Source organism: Chelonia mydas, chromosome 4, assembly GCF_015237465.2.
Source record: "Chelonia mydas isolate rCheMyd1 chromosome 4, rCheMyd1.pri.v2, whole genome shotgun sequence".
Lineage (NCBI taxonomy): Eukaryota > Metazoa > Chordata > Testudines > Cheloniidae > Chelonia > Chelonia mydas.
This window is the reverse complement of record NC_057852.1, coordinates 45,757,630-45,770,160: the sequence shown is the minus strand read 5'-3', so window position 1 is coordinate 45,770,160 and position 12,531 is coordinate 45,757,630. Positions and strand designations below refer to the sequence as shown.

At 39.1% G+C, this 12,531-nt stretch overlaps 1 protein-coding gene across 13 annotated transcripts in view; it reads left to right on the top strand.

The window, feature by feature from the left end:
- Positions 1 to 12,531, top strand: part of SCLT1 (sodium channel and clathrin linker 1) — a 129,022-nt gene that overhangs the window by 1,229 nt on the left and 115,262 nt on the right. For all 13 annotated transcript variants that reach the window (XM_037897205.2, XM_027821620.3, XM_043545563.1 and 10 more), the window contains exons 2-6: positions 195 to 309; positions 5,143 to 5,210; positions 6,178 to 6,230; positions 10,515 to 10,587; positions 11,543 to 11,598. In XM_037897205.2, the coding sequence (XP_037753133.1) occupies positions 276 to 309; positions 5,143 to 5,210; positions 6,178 to 6,230; positions 10,515 to 10,587; positions 11,543 to 11,598 (284 nt within the window). In that variant the 5' untranslated portion in view covers positions 195 to 275. The remainder of the gene's footprint in view (positions 1 to 194; positions 310 to 5,142; positions 5,211 to 6,177; positions 6,231 to 10,514; positions 10,588 to 11,542; positions 11,599 to 12,531) is intronic.

The following is a 12,531-nucleotide window of genomic DNA, read 5'->3' as shown; positions in this document are numbered from 1 at the left end:
ACCACTGGTCTATCAGCTAAACTAAGAGGGGTAGTTGATAGGCTTGACTGACAAAATACTGATCCCTGTGCTCTTCCCCCCTGCAGTTTGGAGGCTGTAATACTTTGCCAGACCTGAACAAAATGAAACTAACGTGCAGAAATAGGCTGTTATTTAAAGTTAAAATGATTGATTATTGTTTTTCTCTCTTTCAGGCTCTGCAGCATAGCTGGAAAAAACAGCAGTTTACTGAATCTCTTTATTACCAACATCGGACTGCACATGCAGATTAAAATATGGCAACAGAGATCAACTTTCTAAGAGATCAAAGTAAGCTCCACCTAGACTTAAAATAGATTTTTGTGCACTTAAAGTCTTGCAATTACATTTCTCCATAACCTGTAACTGTGTTTCATTCCCTGAGTGTTTGAAAGATAGATGCTGAACAGGAAACCTGACCCTCCTAGTCCCAGAGTGAACAAACGGAACACCCCTCTCCCCTCGCTCCCCCCCCCCCCCCCGTTCTGTTGTACAGTAATTTTAGGAAAGGAGACTTGGTGCCACAAGTACTCCTTTTCTTTTTGCGAATACAGACTAACACGGCTGTTACTCTGAAACCAGTAATTTTAGGAGTTACTTTCTATAAAACTCTCTCCTAACAGTTAAGAAAATAACTTTGTGTCAACAACTCTGGTTTGTCTTTAATAACGATAGTAAACAAAAATTCAGTCTCAGGATCTTTGATGCTTTTAGCTTTCGTTTCCCATCCCCACGTACCTACAATGTTGAGAGGTGGTTGGCATGTGCTCTGTAGGATTAGACATGTTGGAAGGGGACCTACTTGGACTTCTGCTGTGTCTAAGATGGTGCAGAAGAGCACTCCCAGTGTTGCCCATACTCGGTCAGTGTTCAGTAATGCCTTTCTCTAATTTTATCATATATGCAGGGAATTTTCTTAGTTATCTTTTGAGACTTATTTGTAGAGCGGAAGTACTGGGGATGAGATGTTGGTATTTCTGTTTTTATTCAACTAAATTGTATAAAACTTGATTCTTATGTATCCATAGAAACCCCACATGAATCTTCTTTTTGGGACTATGAAATTAGAATATGTATGTTTTGTCCTTTTGCTTGGTGAGTATAGGCATCTTTTTTAGTTATTGTTCATGAAATAGGCTTCACTACAAACTGGCATCAGCATTATTCTTTTGTAAGGGATGCTCTGTGTTGATACAATTGATAGATAAAACTACTAAGGTTCTGAGGAAGGTAAACTTAAAATATACAATAAGCACTTCCAGCTCTACAACATTTTTCTGGTATGTCCATAGGGCTACATTCTGTAAACAGGAAGTGACCTGCTGTACTCTATAGATCAGTGATCCCCAAACTTTTCAGGGTTGTGAGTGCCCCCCCCCCCCAGCTGGTGGCGAGAGCAGGGCTACATCTCAGGGGAGGGGAAGAGGAACAGGGGTGACTCTGGGGCCGGGAGCTGGGCCCACAGCCAGGTGCGGAGCCATCCCAGGACTGGGTGGTGCTCCATGTCCCCCGTAGGGCCTGGCCCAGGTACTCTGCACCCCCTTAGGGGGTGTCATAAATATAAAGGGAAGGGTAACCACCTTTCTGTATACAGAACTATAAAATCCCTCCTGGCCAGAGGCAAAACCTTTTCACCTGTAAAGGGTTAAGAAGCTAAGATAACCTCGCTGGCACCTGACCAAAATGACCAATGAGGAGACAAAATACTTTCAAAGCTGGAGGGGTGGGGGCGGGAACAAAGGGTCTCTGTGTGTGTGTGTGTGATGCTTTTGCTGGGAACAGATCAGGAATGCTCTTCAGAACTCCTGTAAAAAGTTAGTAAGTAATCTAGCTAGAAATGCGTTGGATTTCCTTTTGTTTAATGGCTGATAAAATAATCTGTGCTGAATGGAATGTATATTCCTGTTTTTGTGTCTTTTTGTAACTTAAGGTTTTGCCTAGAGTGATTCTCTATGTTTTGAATCTGATTACCCTGTAAGGTATTTACTATCCTGATTTTACAGAGGTGATTCTTTTACCTTTTCTTTAATTAAAATTCTTCTTTTAAGAACCTTATTGTTTTTTCATTGTTCTTAAGATCTTAAGGGTTTGGGTCTGTGTTCACCTGTACAAATTGGTGAGGATTTTTATCAAGCCTTCCCCAGGAAAGGGGGTGTAGGGCTTGGGGGGATATTTTGGGGGAAGGTGTCTCCAGGTAGGCTCTTTCCCTGTTCTTTGTTTAACACGCTTGGTGGTGGCAGCATAGGGTTCAAGGACAAGGCAAAGTTTGTACCTTGAGGAAGTTTTTAACCTAAGTTGGTAAGAAAAAGCTTAGGTGGTCTTTCATGCAGGTCCCCACATCTGTACCCTAGAGTTCAGAGTGGGGAAGGAACCTTGACAGGGGGCACACCCCACAGTTTGGGGACCTTTGGTATTGATGAATGCAATCCAAACTGCTATTAGTAGTATGTATATTCTCACCTATACGTGAACGTAGGTTACAATTGTGAGATATTGGTTAGAGGTTTACTGTAGATCTGATATGATTCAATGTTTTTTGATTCATGGCTGAGAAGTCAAGGTTTTCAAATAGTGAATGTTTATTATATTTATTATTATATTCATAAGGTGGATGCACTAGGAATATACAATGTTAGATATTATTAAAAGGAACACATCTATACCTATAGTGGGGCTCTGTTTAATAGCATTGATTTGTAGTAGGTGAGACTCACCCCAACATGCACTCATCTGGTGATCAGGAGTTGCTCTGATCCTGCAAATACTAACACGTGTACTTAACTCTCTGCCCGTCAGTAGTCCCATTTAAGTTAAGCATGTAAATAAGTGTTTGCAGGATTAGGGCCTACCTGAGATATGGATTTCACAGATGTGCAAAAGTAAGGGAATTTAAAAAAAAAAACAAAAAAAACCCCACCCTTCAGATATATGCTGAAATACCATCTTAAACTGTTTCTTCTTCACATGAGGCATGTGACTAAAAATTATAGAAATATGTAGTAGTATTTACATATCTTCTTTAGGATGTAGATACTATATTTAAGCAAATATCCTTAGTCATAAAGAATGATGGGGAGAGTGTGACAGAAAATGTGTACAGAATGATTTATAAATATTTTTCTGGAGAACACCAGTAGTTATTTATGTATATATTTGAAATACATTAGGAAGTGAGAGCTCTTTAAAAAAACAAACAAACTGAAGTTAGGTTGCTTATAAATGTGACTCTCCTTTTTCAAAGTTCATAATAGTGCTTATTTCTGAACTACCTCAAGTTTTTTTCTGACCCCTTACTACTTTGTGCAGAAACATTACTTTGCAAAATTTGCAGCAGATAATCTGTGATTCTGGTCTTCAAAACAAAGTGAGAAGTTTAATGCCAGTATGTTCATTATCTGCAGAGAGTGTACATGCATGACCATTAGTTAAATAAGTTGGAAATTTTGAAGCAGCAATCAAGGAGTTAAGACAATCATCACTGTCTCATCATTTTCTTTGAGTAGCTACGTTACCATGAACATTTCCTTAGCAAGCTGTATAGCTGTTGTGCTGGTTCATATTTTGCGTGGGAAACATCAAGAAAAAATGAAGTACACTTTTGTTTAATTTTGGAATTATTGCCTTGTGTTAATGGATTTTTTCCTTAATTTGCCTGTCGCTTTACTCTTTCTCATTCTCCATGCAAAGCTGTTGCCCACAGCTTTGTGTTTGCCAAATGCTAGAGAGCTCTGACACAAGGAAGAAAACAAAACTCTTGCTTTTTGTTCTCTCACACATGCACACACAGCTGTACTAGTACTCTAATAATTAAGCCAATCTGGAGTTCCCCATTTTCTTTATGATCCCAAAGTGCTGCCGTGAGTTCCTGTTATATTTGGCCTTCCCAAAAAAGCAATGTGTCTTCTTTTGAGGATGTCACTTGTGCTGTCATTCAGCTTCTTCTAAGAAGCCACTCTGACGTGCTCCCTCCATCTTGTCAGGGATGGCATGGTATTTACCAGGGGTGTTTTTTACCACTCTGGGAAAAACTAGTTAGTTCTAGTTTAAGATATTTTGTATCTTAAAAAGTGGTTCATGAATGCATACCATATTACTTAGTTTTAGTTGCATGTGGTAGTAGATTGATAATTTAATTTGGGGTTGTACCAATAAAGAGTAAAACTGCAGGAGGCATAATATTAATATGTTAACTATAATATTGAACATATGAAAGTCTGTATATTCAAGTATTTTCTCAAGGAAGTTATACATATCACTCATGATTCAGTTTAATATTATATAAACAAAAGTCAAACATTTTACATGAAAATACAGAGTTGTAGGCTTGAAGCATTAAGCAATCGTGAGCATGCTGATTTCCAGACATCCAATCTGTGTCCATTTGGCCATGCAGCATTCTGTAGCAGAATACCAACCTTGATGTAGTGGATAGACTGAGCCTATTCCTCAGTTTTGAATGGGTATATCCAAAGTTTGAAAAGATTCCTTCTCTGCTTGCTGGATACCAATGCAATTTTTCCCAATTTAAGCCAGTATTTACCAGCACTCTTTTGTAAAGTAGTCCCCCCCCCCCCCCCCCCCCCCCAGGAAACTGCCAACCCTGCATCTCATCCTGTAAGGTAGTCAGCCATGCCCAGATGCATTTATCCATATGATTTTTTGCCCCAAAACGTGCCAAGTCCCTCTTGGGTTAATTATCTAAGGTGTAATAGGGTAGCTGCATGGTGAAGGCATCCAACTGATCGGACTAGCTCAGTAGCTTGATTCCTTCAGTAGTATTCGTACATATATGTTGCAACCTATGTTGTATTTGCATTATTTAGGAGCCAAACAGCTTTATAGAAATTCTAAAAAAAATAAAAAATACCAGGGCAATGTGAGAAATTGCATTTACTGTTTGTTACAAGAAAAATTGTGTGGCCTACAAAGATGGTCTTTTTTTATGAGAAATCTGTACATTTAAAAAAAAAATGAATACTTTCCTTAAAATGTAGAGTGACATATGCCTCCAATCCACTACATCAATGAAACTACTTCTAACTGCCCATTTAAGCAATCATATAATCTAGGTAAAGATTTATACAGTGTCTGTCTGACTTTTTTTTTTTTTTTTTTTTTTTCCAGATCAGAGACTAAATGCGGCACTCAGACAGCATCAAGCAGAGAACCTTCTGAGAACTACCTCTGTGCAAGTATGTTAATCAGGGCTTGTCAACACTGAGGATATTTACATTAGTGTAAGCCCTCAGTATAGGTGCATTGCACAAATGTAAAAATAAGTTTCACCAGTACAAGTTAGGCTGGTTTGAAATGTGTAAGTCATTCACCTCTGTGAATAAGTCCATTGCAGGCCTCTGCTGTTGCTGGTAGGTTTCCCAATCAGCAGTTCAGTGAAAGTGATGTGATTGTCTTGTCAGTTTCACTGTTAAGCAATAGGTTCTGAATGGCAGCAAAACTTACAAAACAGTGATTGGTTGGTGGGGTTGTTTTCCTCTGAGCAGCAGCAGAAACATTGGAACTGTCTGCAGATTTAGGGAGCTCACAGTACATCAGTTTAACCATTCAAATGTGAAAGGAGTATATTTGCAACCATAAGGGCTAAAAAGTTTTTTGTTTATATTTCATGAAAGCTTAATTTCTGCAGAAGTTGATGGTATATGCCCTGGAAAGATTCCTAGTTCCCCCAGTTCTTTTCAAGCCTTGCCTTTATAAGAAAGAATAATTAGCCCAACTCTTAGATTTATGTATATGTAGCATGCACACTTCTGACATTATATACAGAGTTAAGTTGTTAGATTAGCTGCTATCCTTTTTTGCCATTTTTCTGTGAATGACTGTTGTGCCTACCTCTATCCAGAAGTGAATATAGAAATCATATGTAGTCTCACTAGCGTAGTGGATTCCTTGCTCTGTGATGTGATATGTCTATGTATGCATCCCAAGACACATCTAGAATTCCAATGACAATTTTCTTTCAGATTCCACAGGAATTCTAAAAATTAGTTTATTATGCATACATGCCTAAAACTGAACGTGTGGGATATGATTTAAGTTTTGATTCTACTCCATTTGTACTCAAGTTCTTTATAGATTTGAGCTCTGAAGTCAAGTTAAGAACTTCCAGTTTTGTGCATTAATGTGCAAACTACTCTGTTACAGAAAAATGTCCTAAGGGGTGATGACACACTGAAACCCTGGCTGGCTGACCAAAGGTAATCCTATTTTCCATAGTTTAGCATGAGTAATATTTACAGATTTTTTTAAATGAACTATTTAAAAATTGTCATGTACTCTAATAGTAGGGCATGGCCATTTTCAGCAAGTAACTTATTTGTTTTATACATTTCTAATCACGAAAGTGTAAATAAAATGAATTTAGAAGGTATGATTATATGCTGGATTAAATATCTTTAGCAATCTCCCTCTCCTTTTAATAAAAAAACAAAACAAGACACACACAACCTCCAAAGAATCCACTTAACTAGCCCTTGGGAAGAAGGAAATTGGAAGCTGTACATGGAAGAGAGACTGTTTCCTCTGTGTCAGAATCATAGAAATGTAGGGCTGGAAGAGACTTCAGTAGGTCATCTAGTACAGTCCCCTGCACTGAGGCAGGACTAATTTATCTAGATCATCCCTGTCAGGTGTTTCTCATGTGTTTTTAAAAAATCTCCAGTGATTGAGATTCCGCAACCTCCCACATTGTTCCAGTGCTTAACTACAGTTACAGTTAGGAAGTTTTTACTAGTGTCTAACCTAAGTCTCCCTTGATGCAATTTAAGCCCATTACTTTGTGTCCTGTCCTCAGTAGTTAAGGAGAACAATTTATCACCCTTCTCTTTATAACCACCTTTTATATACTTGAAGACTTATGTCCCTGCTCAGTCTTCTCTTCCTTTAGACTAAGCAAACCCATCTTTCAGCCTTTCCTGGTAGGTCATGTTTTCTAGACCTTTATTTTTGTTGCCCTGTCTTGGACTTTCTCCAGTTGGTCCACATCTTTCCTAAAGTGTGGCTCCCAGAACTGGACTCAGTAATCCAGTTGAAGCCTTATCAGTGCTGAGCAGAGTGGAAGAATTACTACTTGTCTTGGTTACAACACTCTTACTAATACATCCCAGAATTATGTTTGCTTTTTTTTTTTTTTTAATACAACAGTATTATCTTGTTGACTCATTGAGTTTGTGATCCCCTGTAATCTCTGGTCCTTTTCTGCAGTACTCCTTAGCAGGCAGTCATTTCCCATTAGTGTAATGGTGCATCACTAGTACTTCACTTCAACATTGCAATAGAAATCACATTGAGTCTGTTAGGGTTGCACCTGAATGAAAACAGCAAACAAAATTGAGTTAATAAAACTTGCCTCACTGGTGTTTATGGATACTTCTTATTTGCTTAATTGCAGACATTCAGGCAACCATGTTTTTATATACAAAAATGTTCACTTAAAGCTAACATGTCCAGAATAAATATTTACAAGAATGTTCACACCAGAAGTGGTTTCTTGGTCATTTTGGAAAGCTCTAGGGTAATTACTTAAGCTAAATCAAACAAATACAACTCTTCTTGGATAATTTGTAAACAAAGAAGATGGGAGTGGAGAAAAGGGATCCCTATTTATAAAGCCTAGGTCATCCAAAGAGGGAACAGAAGCAAAAAATCACATAACTTAAGTGATCGTTCACATGGCACAAATAGTGAATGTTTATATCCACCAGTTTCTGAACAATAGGAAAAATATGGTTTATGTAGCTTATTAGCTGAACAGTTTTGACTAATAAAAGTGTTGCATGATTTTTGTTCATTTGGTGCTCAATATAGTCCTTATGATGTTTATCACAATGGTCTATGCACTTCTAGCTGTTTCCTATTACATTTACTGTTGTTAATACATGTTAGACAGGCTACCCCATTTTCCAAAATGGAGTTCAGGCAAAGGATAACTCAGACTCCGTATTGGGGAAGCGTCTTTACAGAACTTTGGCAGGAAAGAAGCCAACGGACATTTGGAATTAGTTCCAATTTATCTCAGAATTTTGGCATCTGAGTCTTTAAAAATTAAATTAGTCTGAGCGCCCTTTACTCGGGGGATGTCCATTTATAGAGACAGTCAAGGTGCAATCTTTTTGTGCTGCGTCAGACCAAGAACTCTGGACCAGGCAATCGGTTCAAGATTATTAGCAGCCATAAAGAAGTTAAAGACTGTTAACATCAAGTCAGTTACCTTCAACATCATGGTGTTTGAGTTCCAACATCTTATCTTTGGAACCAGTTGCCAGGATCCTGAGGGCTCTCACCTTCGGTCCCACGATTTCAGCTTCCAGATCCCTGGAGCCCGTCGATCACCTGTGAAGACAAGTGCATCTTAACCTCATTCCTGCTGGTTGAGAAAACCTAGAACAGTGGTTTTCAGACGTTTTTTCTGATGACCCAGTTGAAGAAAATTGATGCCCGTGACCCAATGGAGCTGGGGATGGGGGGGGGGGGGGGGGCTCGAGGCAGAGGGTTGGGGTGCAGGGGTGAGGGCTGCAGGGTGGGGCCAGGAATGAGGGGTGCAGGGTGTGGGAGGGGGGCTCTGGGCTGGGGCAAGGGATTGGGATGTGGGGGTGAGTGGGCGGGCTTGGGGATGAGGGGTTTGGTGTATAGGAGGGGGCTCTGGGTTGGGGGGCTCAGGGCTGGGACACAGGATTGGGGTGTGGGCTTATCTCAGGCAGCTTCTCATCAGCAGCACAGCAGGGGTACCAAGGCAGGCTTCCTGCCAGTCCTGGCACCGCTGACCATGCCGCACCCTGGAAGCGGCTTGCAGCACATCCGGCTCCTAGGCCGAGGCACGCAGGCAGCTTTGCGCAGCTCTTGCCCGCAGGCACCGCCCCCCACTCCCTGTTCTCATTTTTACTGCTCTTAAATAAATCTGTTTCGGAAAAATCCTCTCTCCATCTCTTTTGTCCACTATACCACACAAGGGAGGTGGGAGGCACACCAGCTTCTATCTAACCCCAGTTCATAGATCTGGAGGGGTGAAAAGATCCTGCTGCTGAAACCAGAATTGTAGCTGGTCTATTTACTCTGAGTTTCAGGTTAACAAAAGTATGTGTAAAAATTCCAGCCTGTTCACAAAGTATGATCTTATGTTTAAGGCAGTTGACTGGAACTTGGGAGTTACAAGTTCACTACCTAGCTCTGTTACTGACATCCTGTGTCACTTTGGGAAAATTGCTTAATAGTTCAGGTCTCAGTTCCTGTCTGTAATATGGAGAGAAGAAAGGATAGGTTGTCTATTTAGTTTATAAAGTTTGAGGCAGGTATTTGTACAGTGAATAGCACCAGAGGGCTTCCGTCTCCGCTGGGGTCTCTAGCACTGCTTTCTCTGAATAGAAGAAAAAGTAAAATAGGTTATTTAGGAGAATTAGTATCAATTAGAATTGTAGGACTAAGTATTGTCTAGACCAGTGGTTCCCAAACTTGTTCCGCCACTTGTGCAGGGAAAGCTCCTGGCGGGCCGGGCTGGCTTGTTTATCTGCTGCGTCCGCAGGTTCGGCTGATCGTGGCTCCCAGTGGCTGTGGTTCGCTGCTCCAGGCCAGTGGGAGCCGCTGGAAGCAGTACGTGGCATACCTGACAGGTGTTTAACCTGCTCTTAAAAATCTCTAATGACAGAGATTCCACAACCTCCCATAGGCAATTTATAGAATGGATCTCTGTAGATATGACTTCATATAGACAATGGGGCAAACTGAGTAGTGATTTTTAAACAGTAGATCAAATTGCTTGTGGTTGCAAATTGGTCAGTAAGCAAGTATGAAAAACTTGAACTGTTGGAGAAGAAAGAACTATAGTAGGAAAAAACTATTAGGAAGAAAAACAACATGTGAATGAAAGTGCATTATTTTACACCCTCCTTATTGTTGATGTTCCTGCTTTGTTTCTTGCACATACAAGAGTACAGTTTTTGGTCTATATGTTAAATCTTAATTTTCTCCCTTTTCTAGTGTTTCACTCTATAATGTTGCATTAACATCACTTTTGCAGTTAAAGTAGCTTAATTTTGATAGCCGAAAACTAAGTTTTGCAAATGCGCTTAAACTTTGCATTACATTTTCCTTTAAGGTTTCAGAGTAGCAGCCGTGTTAGTCTGTATTCACAAAATGAAAAGGAGTACTTGTGGCACCTTAGAGACTAACAAATTTATTTGAGCATAAGCTTTCATGCATCTGGTGAAGTGAGCTGTAGCTCACGAAAGCTTATGCTCAAATAAATTTGTTAGTCTCTAAGGTGCCACAAGTACTCCTTTTCATTTTTCTTTAAGTTGATGTGCATACTTTAAAAGTAATAACCAAAGGTTATTCATTTGACTAATCTTATAGTTCCATCAGGAAGTAGAGAAAAACACTCTTTTTGGCTCAGGTTGAATAGTAGTTAAGGGCATTTCTGTAAAACCAGGTAATTACCAGAACACCACTGCAACTATAATTATCTTATGCATTTCTTTCACTTTTAGCTTACTGTTCCCTCTAATTTCTGAGTATGATAAACATCTGGAGGAAATGAGTGAACAGCTGCAGTATTATCAGGTATGAATCATACCACCAGAAATGTATGTTTGTTATTTATTTAGAAAAAACGTGCAATTCAATATTTAAAGTTTTATCTCTCTCCATTTAAAAATTAGGAAATAAAATTGTAAGTGCCAATATTAAGAGGAACTAAGTCAATACAAGGTGGGACTGTAAATCTTGTAAATGAAGTGTTTGCTTCAATATTAAGCACCAACATTCTTATAATCTGAAGATAAAGTAGACCAGAAACTAGTTTATAGCTTTGTACATGGTGTGCTCAAATTACAACCTTCTAGAATTACCTTAATTTTAGAGCACAGTGGCTGCCATCAGTAGTAATATTTCAGTCCTCTAGTACTAATAGCTTACTGCACTAATTTCCACGGAAGGAAACTGTTTTGTACTACCTTTTGAAGTTTTACTAGGATACTGCCTTTTTTGAAGTGAGAGGTGGATTTTTATGAAAAGAAATTGAGTATGCCCAGCCTGCCCAATATATTTCTATGCTCTTGGAGATGGCATTGAGAGACTAAATATGCCCGTTGACGTATTCCTGCTGCCACATTAGGTAGGAGTGGCAAGAATCCTATTTAGTGAAATATTAAATATTAGCTTGAGTTCTTTAACGTGGGTGTTCCTGTGTAATGAACTCAGTTTAACTCTAAAAACGAAATTTAGTGATGACTTTGCTACTGCTGTGTGTAGCTGTTCACTTGTAACACTATACAATGTTTGTAACATTTATGCAGATGTTTTATTGTATTATAAAACTTGTATATGATCTACCCGTTAATTCTCTTGCAAAAATAAAAATCACTTTTACACAATTCTCCATCTTTAAACATAGCTAGTCAGAAATAAAAGTTAAGTTTGTGAAAGTTAAAGGAATGGTATTTCAGTGTGTGACTTTACTGCTTAAAGACCCTTTGATTTAAATGTGAAATTTCACTGTCAAATTTTACTCTCTCAGGCACAGATGGGCGAGATGAGACTAAAACTTGAACAAGTCACCAAGGAAAATGAAAGGTAAATTTAATTGATTAATATATTACTAAAAAAATTTCTAGGGATCTGGAGATAAACCTCTGAACCTCTGTACTGTGACCAAAATTTTCATACTTGCATGTTTAAACTTAGGCTCTTAGGTGTTGAAATGTGTGTTAAGGCACCCAGGTTTGGAAATTTGGGCTATGTATATACATAATAAATGAGGAATAAAACACATTTGGTTGTTTAGAAGTCAGTGTAGACATTTCTTGTATATTTTAAAGTGTGCATTTTTTTAAAATATGCATATGTTAAAGCACTTGTGATGTTCGTAATTGAGAATAGACTCCAGACTGGCTTGTCTTTTTCCTGCTTCTCTATAGCAGGTTGTCTCTTCCGGGATCTCTGCTTCCAATGTACCCTGGCTTCTGGGATTCTACATTTGTTCCTATCCTCTCGCTCCTCCACACACCTTTTGACACTAATTTTTACACTATTAATGTTCCCAGAAATACAGATGCAGTCTTGCGAATATAACAGTATAGTATTCACTATCCATTAAAGTCAATGAGACTACTCATGAAAGTAAGAACTGTACACAGTGTTGCCATGATCAGCATTATGTCATCAGCAAATCTGCCATCTGCGAATACCTCTAACATCAGCACATTCTTGTGGTGTCTCACCAGGTGAATGAGGGGGAAATCTACCATGGGCATTGATTCTGGGTCATGACCAGCTCCAGGTCGAACCTTCAGTCTCACTCTATATGGAGCCTTCCCTGCTCCCAGCTCTATTTCAACCTCCCAGCAGCAAAAGATAGGAGTTCATGTCAGAACTCAATTAAAGCCTTTCTTGATTAGTCAGCAGTTGTAGTCACTGAGCCACATTAACAAAATTTGAGTGGGTGACATCATATTCAACCAAGATGCTTAAATCAGAAAATTAATACATTCAGTGCTCATATTAAGA